Source organism: Sciurus carolinensis, chromosome 11 (assembly GCF_902686445.1).
Source record: "Sciurus carolinensis chromosome 11, mSciCar1.2, whole genome shotgun sequence".
NCBI lineage: Eukaryota > Metazoa > Chordata > Mammalia > Rodentia > Sciuridae > Sciurus > Sciurus carolinensis.
In genome coordinates, this window is record NC_062223.1 from 79,157,391 (window position 1) to 79,176,926 (window position 19,536).

Here is a 19,536-nt window from a genome sequence, read left to right on the forward strand (position 1 = left end):
GTCTATTCAATCTTGTGCCCTTTTGCTAGAAACTGAATTGTTTTTCTTCTTATTGAAGTATACAAAATTTTTTAGAGTCCTCTCAAATATTTATTTTAAATATTTTTTCAGAGTATGAATTATCTTTTCATTTTCTTAATGGTATCTTTTGGTGAACAAAAGTTTTAAATTTTTATGAAATCCAATTTATTTTTTTTAATTTTTAGGTCTATTACCTTTTATGTCCAAAGAGATCTTTGCCTTCCCCAGGGTCAAAGAGATTTTGTTTTGTTTTGCTTTTTTCCCCCCAGAATTTGTATTAACTTTAGTTTTTATATTTAGGTCTGTGATCCATTTTGGGTTAATTTTGTGTATGATAGATATGAGGCAAAGTTGAGGGGTCATATTTTCCCCTAGAAGTAACTAGTTATTGCACACCATCTTTTGAAAGGATTATTCTTTCTGTGTTAAATTGTTTTGACTCTTTTTTCCTCTGGTCTGTTCTATCCTTGTCAATATTATATTGTCTTTTAATTGTAGCATTATTGTAAGTCTTTTTTTTTTTTTTTTTTTTTTTTTTTTTGGTACCAAGGACTGAACCCAGGGGTGCTCAATCACTGAACCACTTCCTGAGCCTTTTTAAAATATTTTATTTAGAGACACTCAGTAAATTGCTTAAGCCCTTGCTAAATTGTTGATGCTGGCTTTGAACTTGGAATTCTCGTGCCTCAGCCTCCCAAGCTGCTGGGATTACCTAGAACATTATTATAAATCTTGAGATCAGTCAGAATAGTTCTCCAATTTTGTTCTTTTCCTATGTCGTTTTGGAAATCCTAGGTCCTTTGCAATTTTGCGTTAGTATTAAAGGCCACTTGCCAACTTCTACCAAAAAAGTTGGCTAGAGCTAGGTAGGTAACTCAGTGGTAGACTAGTTGCCTAGCATAGCATACATGAGGACTAAAGTTAAGCTAGTCCCTAGTGCTGGAAAAAAAAAAAAAAGGGAAGAAGAAGTCTACTGGAATATTGATTATGATTACATTGGCTCTATAAACCACTTTGGACACAACCGATATCTTAAGAATATTCAGTCTTAGCCAGACATGGTACCTGTAATCACGATTTCAAAACCAGCTTCAGCAATTTAGTGAGACCCTAAACAACTTAAGGAGACCCTGTCTCTAAATAAATAAAAAGCACCTGGGACATGGCTCAGTGGCTAAGCACCCCTGGGATCAATCCCTAGTACCAAAAAAAAAAAAAAGGGAGGAGGGGAAGGAAAAGAATATTCAGTCTTCCATATGACTGGCATAATTCTCCATTTGTTTAGGCTTTTAAATTTCTTTCAGAGAGATTTTATGGTTCTCAGTGCATAGGTGTTGCACTACTTTGTTAGCTCTCACTCTAGGTTTCTATTGATTTGGGGTACTATTTTAAGTAGTATTAGAATGCTAAAACTTTATTTTCTAGTTGTTAATTATTAGTATTTAGAAATACAATTGATTTTCATATATTGACCTTTTATTCCATGACCTTGTTAATTTCACTAATCAGTTTTCCTATTGGTTCCTTAGGATATTCTTTGAACACATCAGGTATACAAAGCAGTCTAGACCACTAACCATTTTAAACCTGCCTTGCCTTCTAGGTGCATGTTCTTGTTCATTTGTGAAACACATACTTGAAAAGTTCCTTTGTTTTAGGTGTGATACTAGGTTCTAAAGAAATAGAGAGTCAAGGAACTCGTTGTCTAAAGAAGGGGGCAGATGGGCTGGGGAGATAGCTCAGTTGGTAAAGTGCTTGCCTTGTAAGCACAAGGCCACGGGTTTGACTCCCAGCACCACAAAAAAAAAAAAAAAAAAAAAAAAAAAAAGAAGGGGACAGATAAGAAACTGACTGTATATGATAAAGTAAGATGACCATGGCAATAAATATAAGCCAGGTCTCCCAAAGACCTTTGGTTTCTTTTTTTTTTTTTTTTTATTGTAAACAAATGGGATACATGTTGTTTCTCTGTTTGTACATGGCGTAAAGGCATACCATTTGTGTAATCATAAATTTACATAGGGTAATGTTGTTTGATTCATTCTGTTATTTTTTCCCTTCCCTCCCACCCCTCTTTTCCCTCTATACAGTCCTTCCTTCCTCCATTCTTGCCCCCCTCCCTAACTCTAACTCTAACCCTAACACTAACCCCAGACCTTTGGTTTCTTAATAAATAATCTGCTTTGAGGACATCAGAAATGATGAACAGTTTCTAAGCTATTGACAGAATGAAAATGCTAACTATAATTCAAATATCCTACCTAACTTTATCAATCACCTTTCAAGCCATAAAGTCATATAATTTAAAAGAAAAACAAATATCCACTAAATCCTAACATTTTCTATCATCTTCCATGCCATGAAGTCATAAAATTTAAAGGCAAAGGGGAATTTAAAAATCAGGTATTACTAAGGAAGTAAGAATTGGGTTCAACTTCACAACCAATTAGTAAACTAAGAGAATATTCCTACTGCCTCTACCAAGACAATCCTCAAAGGCTGGGTACTTACTGATAGCCAATTATTTGTTTATGTTTCCTTATTTACTGATTATCTCCTGTGCATCAGATGCTATCCTAGTGACTAGATACATTAAAAAGTAAGAATAAGGGAGGAGGGGCAGGGGTATGAAAGATGGTGGAATAAGACAGACATTATTACCCTATGTACATGTATGATTACACGAATGGTATGAATCTACATCATGTACAACCATAGAAATGAAAAGTTGTACCCCATTTGTGTACAATGAATCAAAATGCAGTCTGTAAAAAAAAAAAGTAAGATTATGTACCTGCCTACTAAGAATTCACAGTTTAGTTGGGGAAACAGATAAAAAAAAAAGAGACAATTATTAAAAAGTGATTTTTTAAATAGTTTTTTAAAAGAGATCATTAGTTACAAGACATAGAACCTTACTAAAGCTAGCTTGAGTTAAGAGAGATTTATCTTGAGGAGCTTGAGGAACTTATATGAAACAATAGTAGGAAGTATAGACTCCCTTCACTAGTAAACTAGGTTTACTAGTGAAGAAAGGTTGTTTCTTCCACTTTCCCTCTTTTCTGCGTTCCTTCCTCTCAGTTTGTCTTCAAATATTTATATCTATTTTATTTTTCTGTCCCTGAGGATTATTTTTCTGCTCATTCTTCAACTTGTTCATTCACTTTGCCCCCAAATATCAGCCTCAAACCTTGAGTTCATTTGACTTCATACTTTGAAGTCATCTCTGTATTTATTTAATTGATTTAGCTTCTGGATCCTCAAATCCAAACTTTTCAGGAGAGAAGCTTTGTATCTACTGAAGTATGAGGCTGTGGGCAGTGCAGAGTTTCTAAGAATGGTGGGTGAGAAGAAATGATGGGTATTACTAGATCACAAAGGTATGTGGGTAAGTGGTAAAGTCCCATCCTATTTATTCCTGTTATATATTCTAAAGAAAGTTTCTTTCTCTCTTTTTAAGGTTTGAATGTTTCAAGATGAAGAACTCAGTAAACTACCATCTAATTTTTACCCTAGTTCTATTCAGTTTACTAGTAACCACAGTAAGTCATATTTTATCTCTAACAGATTAAGCATGTAAATTTGTCATTTATGGAAGAAACATTTTGCTTCCTTTATTTGCTTGAAGCTGTTCAAACTGAAATGTTTCTACATACAACTGGAATATCTCATTTTCAGATATTGCTTCTTTGTTTCCAAGTTTTATTTTTTCTTGTAATTGAAATAACTTTTTTAATGTATAATTTTTTAAAGGGGAAAGGTGAAAAAGTAAGTATTTGGTTAGTAGCAATGGAAAAATTAATTTTTATCATGGATGAACATACTACCTCCTATTTCTTAAAGAAATTATCTCCACTCCATTGGACCTAGTGTGACTATTTTAATAATTAACCTTTTTCTAATAATTTGAGGTAGTCAGTCGCTTCTGATCCTACCCTACCTAGTGCTTTTCTTCCTCAAGTGAATTGCATTTTGTATTAAGAAAATATTAATTTAAACAAACACTTCAGGAAAACCTACCTGTCAGGCACAGGAAATACAGAACTGCCTAAGAAGCAGTTACTATCCTTAAGGAATTTATTCTATTAGGAAAGTAAAATATATAAACAAAGAAATGTATCAAAAGATAATAACTGAAATACTAGAAGTAAATGTTAATTTTATGGTGATAAGGTAAAAGAAGGTCAATCAAGACTGCTTGAGTGTACATTGTAGCCCATAAATATGTGTGTATTTTTTATGTTTTTATGTATCAATTAAAAAAAAAAAACAACTACTTGAGTAGGTTAAGGAAAAGCTTCAGAGAGGAGGCAGTTGAGTTAGATTTTGACTGATAATTGAAAAGTTCATCAAGCCCCTGGGCAACAGTGTGGTGAAACATTTTGAAATTGTCTTTCATATGTCCATAGGTATAAAACTCTGGAATCACATAGAGAATTACTGTTTTTAATTATTTACTGTATTTTAATTATTACTATATTTAATTATTTACTACATGTCAATAAATTTGGTACATGTGGTACCAAATACTTTACTTTTATTGTTTTATTCATCACCAGTAGAATTGGGAGAGATTTTATATAGGTGTACATTTAAGTGGGGAGTAGTGAATGTGCTTAATGAATTAGGTTATAAAGCTCATTGTATACCATGTCTTGCAATTTGAATTTTTATACTCAAGGCTGTGTAGAGCCATTAACTGGTTTAAAGTAGAGAAAAAATGTAGCCAGATATGTTTTAGAAAGATTACTGTGGTTATGGAGGGTGAGGAGGAATGTGGGGCTAGACCCCAGGGATCTTGTATTTAAAGATATGAGACTCACACTATAAAGTAACATAGCTATAGGGATGAAAAGAAACTGACCTAAGTACCTATCTGTGGGACCCACTGAGTAGAAAAGATGGAAATAGAGTTAAAAAGGAGTTATTAGGCTGGCTCTTCAGTTTATGACCTGGCTGTCAGCATGTGCAGTATGCCCTTAACCATGATAGGAAACTTGGAAAATGGGCAGCTTTTGCAGGAAATTTAATGAATAAGTTCATATCATGGCATAGAGGTAGATAAATTCAATTTAGAATATGTTGGATTTGAAGTGCCCAGCATTTATAGCACCTGAGACTTAGCAAGTAGTCTAGTCTAAAGATGTAGATTTGGGAGTTAGCAGAGTATGAATAGACATGTGGGGATAGATGAACTGGCACAGAAATAGCACAGACCACTATGATGACTAAAAATAGAATGCTACATCTACAGATAGAAGAGAGAGAGCCAGCAAGGAGACTGAGAAAAGTAATCAGAGATACAGGAAAACCAAGAACCCAATGTCACAGGAATTTTTAGAAGTGAAAAGTAAATAATAGGGCTGGGGATATAACTCAGTTGGTAGAGTGCTTGCCTTGCAAGCACAAGGCCCGGGTTCAATCCCCAGCATCGCAAAAAAAAAAAAAAGAAAGAAAGAAAGAAAAAAGTAACAAGTATTAGCTGTCTCTGAACGGATGTGAGTAAAATGAAGTTAGAACTAATGGAAATTTTTAATTAGAAAACCAAGTAATCTTAATGAGAATACTGTCACCAGTAAATTGATGAAGACAGAAGCTATATTCCAACTTGTTGAGGTGTTAAATAGAAGGTGAAAGGTCACATATGCAGTATTTTCTTGAGTTTCTAAACTTTGCTTAAAGTGCATGCTAGCTAATGATGAAAGAATCCTAGAACCTTAGAAGTGAAAACTAGTCTTGTTACTGTTCAAAGAAGAGAATAAAGTAAGTCTAGAGAGTGTCAGTGACTTGCCTTGCCAACCAAGTTTATATAGAGAGTTAGTAGCAGAATGAAGATTGGACCACTTTGTAAGTTAAGAGATGATGTAGTTAGAAACAGGCTTTAGAGTTGGGCATGGTAGCCTGGGCCTATAATCCCAGCTATTCCACAGGGTAAGGCAGGAGGATCACAAATATGAGGTTAGCCTAAGCAACTTAGGGAGACTATGTCTCAAAACAAAATTTTTAAAAGGGTCTGGGGATGTAGCTTACCTGGCATGCACAAGGCCCTGGGTTCAATCCCTACTACTGCAAAAAAAAAAAAAAGGCTTTGGAATCGATCAGATCTCAGTTTAAGATCTAACACTGTTACTTAGTAACTGTGGGACATTGCGCAAATTACTTAGTCTCTTTCAGCCTCAGTTTCCCTTACCTATAAAATGTAGATAATAATAGTATACATTTCATATTGTGAAAATTAATATTGGCACATAGCAAGGACTTATTAATTTTCTGCCTTTAAAAAAATGTATCTTTTAAGAGACATGCCCTTTTGCATTTCTTTTATTAGTAGCAATAAGAATCTGATATCATTAACCATATATAGGGAAATTAATAGTTTTGTTTTGTTTTGGTACTAGGGAATCAAACCCAGGCTCTTGCTCATGCTAAGTCTGCAATCTATCACTGAACTACACCCTATAACCCCCAAAATTACTTACTTTGAAATAAGGAATTCAGAGATTAAAAGCATTCTCCTTTGCCAAGTTTAGAGTTACTGATATAGTGTCTCAGACACATTATTTTCAAAGCCCTGTGACTGCTCAGAGGAAATAATCTGATCATTTTGTAGCTAGAAACTTACTCCAGAAATAAACTTGGTAGCCAAATTGAATGAAAGTGTAAAACTTTATTAGATTGCTGCATTAAATGAGGATATAGAGATGTTTACAACCAGTCCTTTCTATTAAAGAGATTCTTAACTTGGGGCAGAGTGGGGCAGGGGAAGAGAAACTAAATGCCATAAGTTAGTACATGGACAGTGATGGTAGAAAAGAGGGTGAATAGTTGCTTCTGAGATACAGAGGAAGGGATCAAAAAAGGCTTCAAGAAGGAGGCATACTTTTGAGTTAAATCTTCTTTTCCTTTGTTCTAATTAGTTATACATGACAGCAGAGTGCATTTTGACATATCATACATAAATGGAGCATAACTTCTCATTCTTCTGGTTGTACATGATATAGAATCACACCAGTTGTATAGTCATATATGCACACAGGCTAATAATGTCTGATTCATTCTACTCTCCTTCCTACCCCCAAACCCCCTCCCCCTGCCTAGTCCAAAGTACCTCTGTTCTTCCCTGGCCACCCCCTTTTGTGATTTATCATCTGCATATCAGAGAAAACATTCAGCCTTTGTTTTTTTGGGATGGGTTTATTTTGCTTAGTATGATATTCTCCAGCTCCATCCATTTACCTGCAAATGCCATCATTTCATTCTTCTTTAAGACTGAGTAATACTCCATTGTGTATACATACCACATTTTCTTTATCCATTCACCTGCTGAAGGACACCTAGGTCAGTTCCATGGTTTAGCTATTGTGAATTGTGCTGCTATAAACACTGATGTGGCTGTGTCACTGATTTTAAGTCCGTTGGGTATAAACCAAGGAGTGGGATACCTGGATCAAATGGTGATTCCATTCTAAGTTTTCTGAGGAAATCTCCATACTGCTTTCCATAATGGTTGCACCGATTTGCAGTCCCACCAACAATGTATGAATGTACCTTTTCCCCCACATCCTCGTCAACATATATTGTGCTTGTATTCTTGATAATTGCCATTCTGACTAGAGTGAGATGAAATCTTAGAGTAGTTTTGATTTGCATTTCTCTAATTGCTAGAGATGAACATTTTTTATTTGTTGATCAATTGTATTTCTTCTGTGAAGTGTATGTTCAATTCCTTAGCCCATTTATTAATTGGGTTATTTGGGGATTTTTTTGTTGTTTTTGTTGTTGTTTTTGTTTTTTTGGTGTTGAGTTCTTTATATATCCTGGAGATTAATGCTTATCTGAGGTGTCTGTAGTAAAGATTTTCTCCCATTCTGTAAGCTCTCTTTTCATGTTATCGATTATTTACTTTGCCAAGAAGAAGCTTTTTAGTTTGCATCTATCCCATTTATTGATTCTTGATTTTACTTTTGTGCTTTAGGAGTCTTGTTAAGGAAGTCAGATCCTAAGTCAACATGGGGAAGATTTAGGCCTACTTTTTCTTTTTTTAGGCTCAGGGTCTCTGTTCTAGTGCCTAAGTCTTTGATCCACTTTGAGTTGAGTTGCATGCAGGGTGAGAGATAGGGATTTATTTTCATTCTGTTAAATTTGGATTTCCAGTTTTCCCAGCACCATTTGTTGAATAGGCTATCTTTTCTCCAATGTGTGTTTTTGGCACCTTTGTCTAGTATGAGATAACTGTATTTATGTAGTTTTTCTCTGTGTCTTCTATTCTGTACCATTAGTCTACTTGTTTGTTTTGGTGCAGTACCATTCTGTTTTTGTTACTCTGGCTCTGTAGTATGATTTAAAGTCTGGTATTGTGATGCCTTTACTCTTGCTAAGAAATGCTTTGGCTATTCTGGGTCTCTTATTTTTCCAAATGAATTAAAATAATTTCTTTTTCTAGTTCTATGAAGAATGTCATTGGGATTTTAATAGGAATTGCATTAAATCTGTATAATGCTTTTGGTAATATGGTCATTTTGAAAATATTAATCTGCCTATCCAGGAGCATGGGAGATCTTTCCATCTTCTAAGATTTTCTTTAATTTCTTTCTTTAACGCTCTGTAGTTTTTATTGTAGAGGTCTCTCACCTCTTTTGTTAGACTGATTCCCAGGTTTTGGTTTTGGTTTTGTTTTTTGAGGCTATTGTGTGGGGTAGTTTTCCTAATTTCTCTTTCAGTAGATTTATCACTGATGTATAGGAACACATTTGATTCATGGGTATTGATTTTATTTGATTTATGGGTATTGATTTTATATCCTGCTACTTTGCTGAATTCATTTATTGGTTCAAAAGATTTCTGGTGGAATATTTTGAATCTTCTAAATATAGAATCATGTAATTGGCAAATATTGATAGTTTGAGTTCTTCCTTTCCTAATTGTATCCCTTGAATTTCCTCTATCTGTTGCTCTGGTTAGAGTTTCAAGGACAATCTTGAATAAAAATGGTGAAACAGGGCATCCTTGTCTTGTTCTAGTTCTTAGAGGGAATGCTTTCAATTTTTCTCCATTTAGAATGATGTTGACCTTGGGTTTAGCATATATAACTTTTACAATGTTGGGGTATGTTCCTACGATCCCTACTTTTCTACTGAACATGAAAGGGTGCTGTATTTTGTCAAACGCTTTTTCTGCATCAGTAGATTTCAAAAGAAATGTTCATATGATTCTTGGCTTTAAGTTGTTGACTTGGTGAGTTACATTTATTGATTTCCATATGTTAAACCAACCTTGCATCCTGGGAGGAACCCCACTTGATCATGGTGTACTGCCTTTTAAATATGTTTTTGTATGCAATTTGCCAGAATTTTATTGAGAATTTTTGCATCTATGTTCATCAGGATTGTTGGTCTGAAGTTTTCTTTCCTTGATGTGTCTTTGTCTGGTTTTGGTATCAGGGTGATACTAGCTTCATAGAATGAGTTTCTGTTTCGTGGAATAATTTGAGGAATATTGGTGTTAATTCTTCATTGAAGATCTTGTAGAACTTGGCTGAGAATCTGTCTGGTCCTGGGTTTTTCTTGATTGGTAGGCTTTTGATGGCATCTTTGAGTTGAATCTTAATTGCTGAGTATTTACCAGAAGGTGAACATTTCTGAAAAAAGTAAGGAGAAGCACGTTTAAAGTTACAAAAGCATGAAATTAGTACATCTGAAGAAGCACAGTACTTTCTGGCACTCAGGATGAGAAGGAAACAAGAAGACAGCAGTGATGCCAAACAGAAAGGCAAAAACTGTGGGAGATTTGGAAGGTCAAACTACGAAATTTGAAACTTGTCTGTAAGTGATGAGAGTCGGTGGAAAGTTGTGATTTGAATTTTGGATCCTCTGTACCACATCATTTAAAAATTGTGCTCCCCAGAGCAATACATGCATGTTAAATATTAAACAGGCATTGAGCTTAAAGAACCCATGTGACACAAGATCCTAAAACTAGAGATTATATAACTGGGAATGCATCTAGGTGAATGAATAGATTGAATACAAAAGAATGAACAAGAAGTTTGTTTTTAATTGTCCTCACTTATTGAACACCTACTGTATGCTAGATACTTTTCATGTATGTTAGCTTATCATTCCTCTCCACTATTTATCTCTATTACCCAGATAAGATAAAATGGGTCTTTGGGTTCATTGACTGCTCAAAGCCTGTAACAAATAAATGGCAGAGTTTGAAATTTGACTCCTGTCTCTTAATCACTCAGTATTCTTTCTACTGTAGAATAGATATAGTATAGGAGTTACCAGCATAACTTCCTCACTCATGAGTCTTCATACATTCTTCTATCTCCTTGATGGTGACACAAAGGCCAAAAAGTGAGAGTAGTCCACAATAGATTTGAAATATTTCATTTACCATGACAAGGTTAGCACTGGGAGAGAGCCATCTGTATGTATTAGCCCTTTTGTGGCGTGCTACCTAATCTGATTGACTTTACATGGTTGGAGTCAAGTCTGAATAAGAAGTAAGCAGGAGAGGTTTGGGATCTACTGAATAAGGAATAGGTTTTTATTCCCCCTCCATAATATACTTCATTCACATGTGTTTTCTAATATTTTGCAGGTTTACCTTCATGTAAAAGATCCCATATTTCATCAGGTAATTATTTTAAATTATCACACATTTGATTGTTTAATAGTACTTACCTGCTTTGTGTTTTACTTTTCTGGGAATTATATGTAGATATAACTTTTGAATATGAAACAGTAGATAGCCTATAAAAATTCAATGTTTAAAACAAGAGATTGCAAACATCAGTGCTTATGGGAACCAGGCTTAGGTAACAGGAGTATATCTAAGACAGCCAAAGCCCAGGTCCAGCTGTCTATTTGTATTCAGTAATACAAGCACAGGATTGCTCTTACAGGCAGAAAGAACCAAGGAGCATCACATACTTACACACATAAAGTCTTATGCTATTATGATCTAGAAAAGATAGACTGCATGGACTGGGAGTATATAACTAAGTGGTAGAGTGCTTACCTAGCACGTGTGAAGACCTGTGTTCAATCCTCAGCACTGGAAAAAAGGGGAAGAGGGACAGGGGACAGGCTACAAATTCTTTGACTATTTCTCCCTTAATATATTTTAGTACATTTTGTTGAGGAAGAAAGTTATTTACAATGAAAGGAAGCAAACACAGGAAACTTTGTTGTAGGAAACGATGATTTAAACGTATCCCATTTGAAACCAGAGTGAAATAAAATTGCAGACCTTAATAAAGAGAACTGTTATTTATTGAGTACAACCAGGTTCCTGGTACCATGCTTATTACTGTACAGACTTCTAAACTCAGCAACTAACCTACAAATCAGAGATTTTTATGCACATTTTAAAGGAAATGTGCTCAGAGATATTAAGTAACTTGCCCTGGGGTGATGCACTTATTAAGGAGCAGAGCCAAGATTGTAACCTTAGATTTTTTTAATTTACATCATCATTCTTTTAATAAACTGATTAACATAAGTAAATAAGTAAGTAAACAAGCATACTTTTCAGAAGTGTCAGAGGCCTTGCAGTTTTTAAAATATTTTGTGCTTATATAAAAAAAATTAATGCCTGTAACTTTTTTAACTCAAGCTATACACTAATCGTCTAATCAAAATCTGTTTGTTGAAATAAATTCTATAACCTCCTTACTGGGCCTTGCTTTTCTTCAGCAATGAAAGCATATGTACTATGTACTGCTACAGAAAAGGACATCATCACCTTCTTATTTATTATAATTTGAAATGCTGTCATTATTACGCTTTTATTTAGAAAAATTTATTTACACAGTGAAAAACATGAAGTTTATATGAAAAATCTTCACTTTTTATAAATTTTGTTTGGCATTATAAGAAAGAAAAATCATAACCACAAAACAAAAATTGGAAATTTGGGATTAATTTTTATAATTCTGTGACCACCAATTTTCCATTTTATGTTTTAGATCTATTTGACCCATGTAATAAAAATGACAGACTATTAATGTAGCTGCCCCTGCTACTATATCCATTATCCAGTTATAAATATTTTCTTCTCTGTATATAGCAATATTTGCTGATAAGAAGGAAACAGGATGTAAACTAGATCTGTCCATGTCCACTGTGGTTTATGTGCTAGGCCTAGAGTTTAAAAATCAGGGTCAGCGGGGCTGGACTGGTGGGGGTTCTGAGTGGTGAAGCTCATGGTTAGCATACACAAGGCCTTATTTTTGACCACAGGGGGAAAAAAGGCAAGATAGGGGCCTTTTGGATAGCTGAACACATGAAGGTCCTGAAAGGTGGCACACCTAGATAGGACATGGGAGCTATGTGCCCCTTCTTCCATACTTCACCTTATTTATCACTCCATCTATATTTTTTGTAATATCCTTTATAATAAACTGCTAAACAATTGAACTAATAAGCCTGATTTCTTAATATTGGAGAAGGAACTTAAATATGGAAAGAGGAAGGGCTAAAATGAACTTTATGGAATTTGATTGCAATTGGACATTCTTATATGAACTCATGGTTTGTATACCATATTAAGAAAAATAATGTGGAGAAATTTATGATCAAAGTTAACATCACCAGTAAAGGAACAAATAGATATGGTGTTTCTCCTAACATGATGCACTGGGAAGGACACATGATTTGTCTGGTGTTTGTATCAAAAATAGATAACCTGAATTAAGCAGGAGGAAAAAAATCAAACCTAAACAAAAGGACATTCTACAAAATAACTTGACTATAACCTTTAAAAATGTCAGTAATTTAAGACAAGATTAAGGAATTACTCTGGAATAAAGAAGAAATATGACTGGTGGAGCACTTGTCTAGCCTATGTGAAGCCCTGGGTTTAATTCCCAGCACCATGAAATAGAAGGGAAAAAAAAGACTTAAGACTTGACAACATACCTCATGGGTCCTATATTTTCTTTGCCTACAATGAATGTTATTAGATAATTGTAAAACTTGAATAAAGTCATTTAGTATTATATCAGTGTCAGTTTCCTAGTTAACAATATTTGTACTTTGCTTATGTAATAGAATGTCCTTGCTTTTAGGAAATATACACCAAAATATTTAGGGATAGATAAAGAAAAGTAGATAGAGCACGTGTGTTAAAATGTTAACTTCTGAGGAATCTGAGTGAAGGCTATATGGGAGTTCTTTATAGTATTCTTGAAACTTTTCTGTAAATCTGAAATTATTTAAAATTAAAAAGTTTAAAAATTGGGATGTTTTTAGATTTCTGGTATTTAAATAGCATTAGAGTATCATTAATTGTATTTTAAAATGTCAGTATTTATAGTATTCGAGAAATGATATCCATTGCAACTATTCAACTTACAGTGAAATTTTAAAATTTCAACCAACAAATGTGTGAGATTTTTTAGGGTAGTAAAATTACTCTGTATAGCAAATGGTACATACATTTATCCAGACCTATAGGATTGTAAACACCAGGAGTAAACCTTAATGTCAACTATGGACTAGGGTGATGATGCTGTGTCATGCAGATTCTTTGTAACAAATGTACCTCTGTGGTGCAAGGTGTTAATTATGGGGAAAGCTGTGCATGTATACACAGGGGCTATGAGGAAACTCTTGGTATTTCTGCTGAATTTTGTTATGATTGTAAAAATGCCCTAAAAATAAAGCTTATTATTCTTTAAAAATCAGAATATAGAAATGAAGAAGTAGGAGGATGTTAAGGTGAAGCACATAAGTAATCTGAGGGTGAAAGACTTCTATTAATGTAACTATTCCTGCTGTAATATCCATGTGTTTTCCAGAAATAAATTTCATTCTTTGTGTATAGAAGTAATACTTGCTCACAAGGGAAGCAGGATTAAAGTAGGTCTGTCCATGTCCACTGTGGTTTTTGTCCTAAACCTAGAGATTAAAAATCAGGATAGTAGGGTTGTGGATGTAGCTCAGTGGTAGAGCATGAAGTTAGTATTCATTCAACAAATATCCACTGTGTGCCTTCACAGTACCAAATTCTGAGCTGGAAACTGAAAATAGGCAGCAGAGCAGACTTTAAGATCTAAAGTCAAACAGACGTGGATTCATATCTAGACTCTTCTACTTAATAGCAATAAGCTATTTTGTTTTCATGATTTTTTTTGTGTGTGCACATGTGTGTATTGCAAATATATTTGTCTCCCCCATGCAAACCTAGAATGCAAGCTCCATGAAAGCAAGGAGCTGTATCCTCAGAGTCTAATACAGTGCTGAGCAAATAATAGGTACTCTTTAAATATTTGTTTTGTGAATGAATGGAATATACCATGAAAGGCAGGGTAGGGAAAGATCATAATGCACCATTTTTTTTAAAAAGTGAAGGAAAAAGATGATTAAGAGTGAGGAAATATGGGCAGAATATTGAAGGGGTCGTTTGATGAAATGCAAGTTATAATTATGTGTAAAGAACAGTAAATGCAAAGACGGTTTGCCTAAGTGTTCCTGGGGTAAGGCTTTAAGATGTGATTAAGAAGATAAATAGGAATTTGCAATGAATCCAGACTGAGAGAGGATGTTCAAAATCAAAGAAGAATGAAAAATTCATGCTTAAGTGCATAGACTTTGGAGTTAGATTGTCTGAGTCGAAAGCTTGGGTTTACCATTTGCTCCTTAGATAAACTATTTAATCCCCTGTGCTTCAGTTTTCTTACCTATCAGATGACATTAATAATAATACCTACCTCATAGGATTGTTGTAGAATTAAATGAAATCAAGCATGTAGCATGCTTGTCACTATGCCTTACTAATATACATTAGTTATTAGTAATTGAGCTGAAAAGAGATGTGATCATGTTTGTATTTTATAAATTTGCTGTTCCAACAAAGGATGGGTTAGAGGAATGAGAGCAGATTCAATTAGGAGCAGACACAATTTAGTATTTACGTAAACACTGCTTTCATAACCAAGTACTTACTAAATTCTAGAAATGGAAAAATAGATTAGAAACTTTCTTAACCTAGCAGAAAAATAGGGCTTGGATGATAGAGCATCCCTAGGTTCAATCCCTAGTACTGCAAAAATTGTAATGATAATAATACAATGTATGGCTTGCTGTTCATTGTATTATACTGTTGATTTACCTGTAGATTTAAATTTTTTCAAAATAAAATGTTGGGAAAATTAGGTAACAAAAAAAGGAAAGAAAGTGATGAAACAATTATAAATACATGCTTCTAAAGTACTTACCAAGGAAGAGGATTTTGATGTACTTATTATGAAATTATTTATTGTATAGTCTATGTTTAAAAGTCTTTGTGAAACCAAACTCTTGAAATAGTTAATATCAAAGAACTTTGTTCTATCACTAAAAATTTATTTATATTGGTAATTTAAAAAATAAAGAAGTAGCATGATAGAATTACTGCTCCAAAGTATATTTTCAAAGCCAAACCTAACAACATGGTAAAATTATTATTCTAATCTAGTCCCTCTTTAGCCAATATAAAGATTTATTTCTCTATCATGGCTGTGTGCTGCCAGTTTATATTAAACATAAAAAGCTGAAACTCCTATATAGATTGTCTTGATAATACCTTAAATATTCTTAATGAGCAATTTTGCTCATTAAAATATTTGATATTTTATTATTTTCCAACTACTGTAATCTTTCATTTTAATAAATATCTATTTCAATGCTGATGTTTTCAAAGTCTAAAAATAATGGAAAAGGGAGGGTATTATCTAATATAAGGGAGAACTGGCTTAAGAATTTAAAATCTTGATTTCTTGCCATTCAATTACCCATGGACAGATTTCTTCTGTCTGTTTTTTAACTTCCTCATCTGTAAAAATGCCCAAAACAAGGAAAAGTATTATTTTACAAGCATAATATAAAAATATAAGATAATGTAAAGTACAAGTCAATAAACATAATACAGTGTGATATTTAAAGTACCAAGTCATGTACAGTTACAAATCCCAGTGGCTCAGGAGACTGAGGTAAGAGGATCATGAGTTCAAAGCCAGCTTCAGCAACTTAGGCACTAAGCAACTTAGTGATACCCTGTCTCTAAATAAAATATAAAAAGGGATGGGGATATGGTTTAGTGGTTAAGCACCCCTGGATTAAATCTCCAGTACCAAAAATAAAAAGATACAGGATATATAAGTTTTTGCGTGTGATAATCATGGAAAGCTTCTAAAAGGAGGCATTTCAGTTGGGCCTAGAGAGATAGTGAAATAAAGTTAGGAGAAAAGGGTTAATAAACACTCTAAAAGTATCTGCTGCAGGTCAGGCATGGTGGCACACACCTGTAGTCCTAGTTCGGGAGGCTGAATCAGGAGGATCACAAGTTCAAGGTCTGCCTGGGTAACTTAGTGAGACCCTGTCTCTAAATAAAAAATAAAAGGAGCTGGGGATGTAGCTCAGTAGTAAAGCACCACCCCCACTCCCTGGGTTTGATCCCCACTGCTGCAAAAAAAGTATCTGCTACAACCAGAATTCTTTGTCTTGTTAAACCAGATTAGCTTCCCAGATGGAGAAAATACTGATAACAGTTCTACTTTACTATATTAAGTCCAAGGTGACCCAAATATCTCCAAATAGGAGCCAAATGCCATTTATTTAATTGGATGACTTGCAAAGTATAATACTCAAATCACATAGCTGTCACATTCAGTAGAATCACAAGTATATTTTAAGGGAAAAAAAAAGGAAAGCATACATAAAAGTAGATAAAAATAGTGCTTAAGGAGTCAGTGAACACTATTTAAACAACTAATTAACAAATCAGTAGTTGAATATCTCAGATGAGATATCATCAGATGTCTTAGGGAGTCCTATTGCTTAAAACTCCCTGCCAAAGTAGATGTCTCCTAAAGATTGTTTCTAGACATGACACATCAGTGTATTAATATTTGCACTTCTGATTTGACCCTCAGGGTTTGCAAGAAAGAACAATGTGAAAAACAAGAATCTAAGTAGCTTTGTTTAAATTTTATTGTTTCATTTGTGGCATTTTATTACAAGTTAGGAACATAAAGATATCATGGTGTAAGCCCATTTGGAATAAAAGGAAAGGAAGCTAGTAATTTTTTATCTGTTATGTGCTAATTATTGTATATCTAATCATATAGTATAATCATATAGCTTATATAGGCTGACTTAATTCTTATCTTGATAAGATATCTTTGTTTTATAAGTGAGATAACTAATAAACTGTTAACCATCCCACTGCTTCTTAGTTAGTGGCAAAAATGAACCCAACTCTTTTTTTATTCCAAAGCTTATGATACTATGATGCTCCTAAAGCAGATTACTTTGGAATCTAATTTGTTTTCAGAAAGATCAAATTTAAAAGAATAGGGAATTGAGGATATAGCTCAGTGGTAGGATGCTTACCTGGCATGCATAAGGCCCTGGGTTCTTTCCTAGCACTGTAAAAAAAAAAAAAAAAAAGTGTGCACACATGCATGCACACACATACATATATACATATGAACAAATAGAATGACCAGACATGATGGCACATGCCTGTATTCCCAACTATGCCAGAGGCTAACACAAGAGGATCACTGGAGCCCATGAGTTGGGGCCAGCCATCTCTTAGAGGGGGGAAAAAAAGGTGCAGAAAGGTTGAGAGAAAAACTATAGAAAAATATGTCCCATGCACATACTAAGCAAAAACAATATGGCATCATTATATTTACATCCGATGAAATAGACTTTAAGAAATATTTGTGGTTGGCACAGTGGTACACATCTGTAATCTCAGCAGCTTGGGGACTGAGGCAGGAGGATCACAAGTTCAAAGCCAGCCTCAGCAACTTAATGAGACCCTGTCTCAAAATAAAAAGAAAGAAACATTTCTAGTGATAGTGATTACTTCATAGCAAAAGATCCAAATCATCAGAAAACCATGATTTAAAATTTACATATACCTTTAATATATAATGTAAAACTTGATAGAACTAGAATGGAAAAAAAAGACAAATTCTTAATACTAGGTGACTTTAATACATTGTTCTTAGAACTTGACGGAAGATATAGAATATGTGAGCAACATAATTTTTAAAGCTTGATCAAAAGGGAAAATGTAAAGTATTGCACCCAACAATCACAAAAATGCATTTTTTTCTAATATTCAGAAAACATTCACAAAAATCAATCACATGTTGTAAATCAAGTATTAACAAATTTCAGTTGGAATCAGAATATAATTTCTGATTGTATTGCAATTATGTTAAAATATAGTTATTACGATTCAATAGCTCATGGACCCAAGAAATCACATAAGTTAGAAAAAGTTTTCTGGTCTTTTTTCTCTCTCTCTTCTCCTTCTGTGACTCCCATAATGCGTGTGTTAGTTGCTTGATTGTCTCCCTAATTTCCTTGAGCTTTTTTCACTCCTTTTTATTCTTTTTCTCTAACACTATAAATTGAATTATAATGAAAATATGTACATGTTAAAACTTGTAGAGCTGGGGAGATAGCTCAGTTGGTAAAGTGCTTGCCTTGCAAGCACAAGGCCATGGGTTCGATTCCCAGGACCACAAAAAAAAAAAAAAAAAAAAAACAACTTGTAGGATAGATAGAGTTAGTACTTGGAGATAAATATGGTTAGCCTTAAAATGTGTATATCACAAAACCAGGCATGGTGGTACATGCCTGTAATCCAGCAACTTGGGAGACTGAAGTAGGAGGATTGCAAGTTCAAGGCCATCCTGGACAATTTAGTGAGACCCTGTCCCAAAATAAAAAATAAAAAGAACTGGAGATGTAGCTTAGTGGTAGAGCACCCCTGGGTTTAATTCCCAGTATTTATCAGGGAAAAAGGAAAAGCTAAGCATATATTTTAAGAAACTAGAAAAGATAAACACAAAGGAGTGACATTATCAAGATACTGGAGTAAAGCCTTGGAGTCTCCTTTTTTTCCACAAACATACCAATTCAGCCATAATTTACAGACAGAATCCCTTTGTGAAAAATCAGAAACTAATTGAATTGAAAGACTCTTGCATTCTGGGAGAGTGCAAAACCAGATTCACTAAAACTGCTTTGGAGATTCAGTATACCCTTTCTGGAGATTTTGCCCTGGTACAACACCATGCAGTCAGGAAGAAACCCCTGGATCCCACCTTCACCTAGGAGATGGAAGGAGTTGGTTCACATATCCAATGCCCAAACTCTTTGGCTCCTCAGAGGACAGAAATCTGTCTTGCAAGTCTTGGAGCTCTGACCAGTTCATCACAATGTAGCCAACCAAGGAAGAACAGAGGCAGCACCTTAGACTGGTAGACACCATTGATCCTTTCAGCACAGAGCAAGCAAACAAAAAAAAACAAAACTTCCAACTTAGCTTTTTGCTAAGGAGGATAAGAGTTAATCCTTCTATCTGGTGTCCCCAACTTCTCCAGGACTGCCCAAAGAAGTAACATCTCTCTCTCTCCAGTTTGATGTTCACAAGTTCAGCTGTCTGGCTACTCAGCAGAGAATGGAGGTGGTGGCTAAGGTTGGTAAACACCATAGCTTCCCC

At 34.4% G+C, this 19,536-nt stretch overlaps 1 protein-coding gene across 2 annotated transcripts in view; it reads left to right on the top strand.

Annotated features, from left to right (window-relative positions):
• Positions 1-19,536, top strand: part of Acer3 (alkaline ceramidase 3) — a 164,925-nt gene that overhangs the window by 109,747 nt on the left and 35,642 nt on the right. For both annotated transcript variants that reach the window (XM_047515803.1, XM_047515804.1), the window contains 2 exons: positions 3,482-3,563; positions 10,627-10,662. In XM_047515803.1, coding sequence (XP_047371759.1) covers positions 3,482-3,563; positions 10,627-10,662 — 118 coding nt within the window. The remainder of the gene's footprint in view (positions 1-3,481; positions 3,564-10,626; positions 10,663-19,536) is intronic.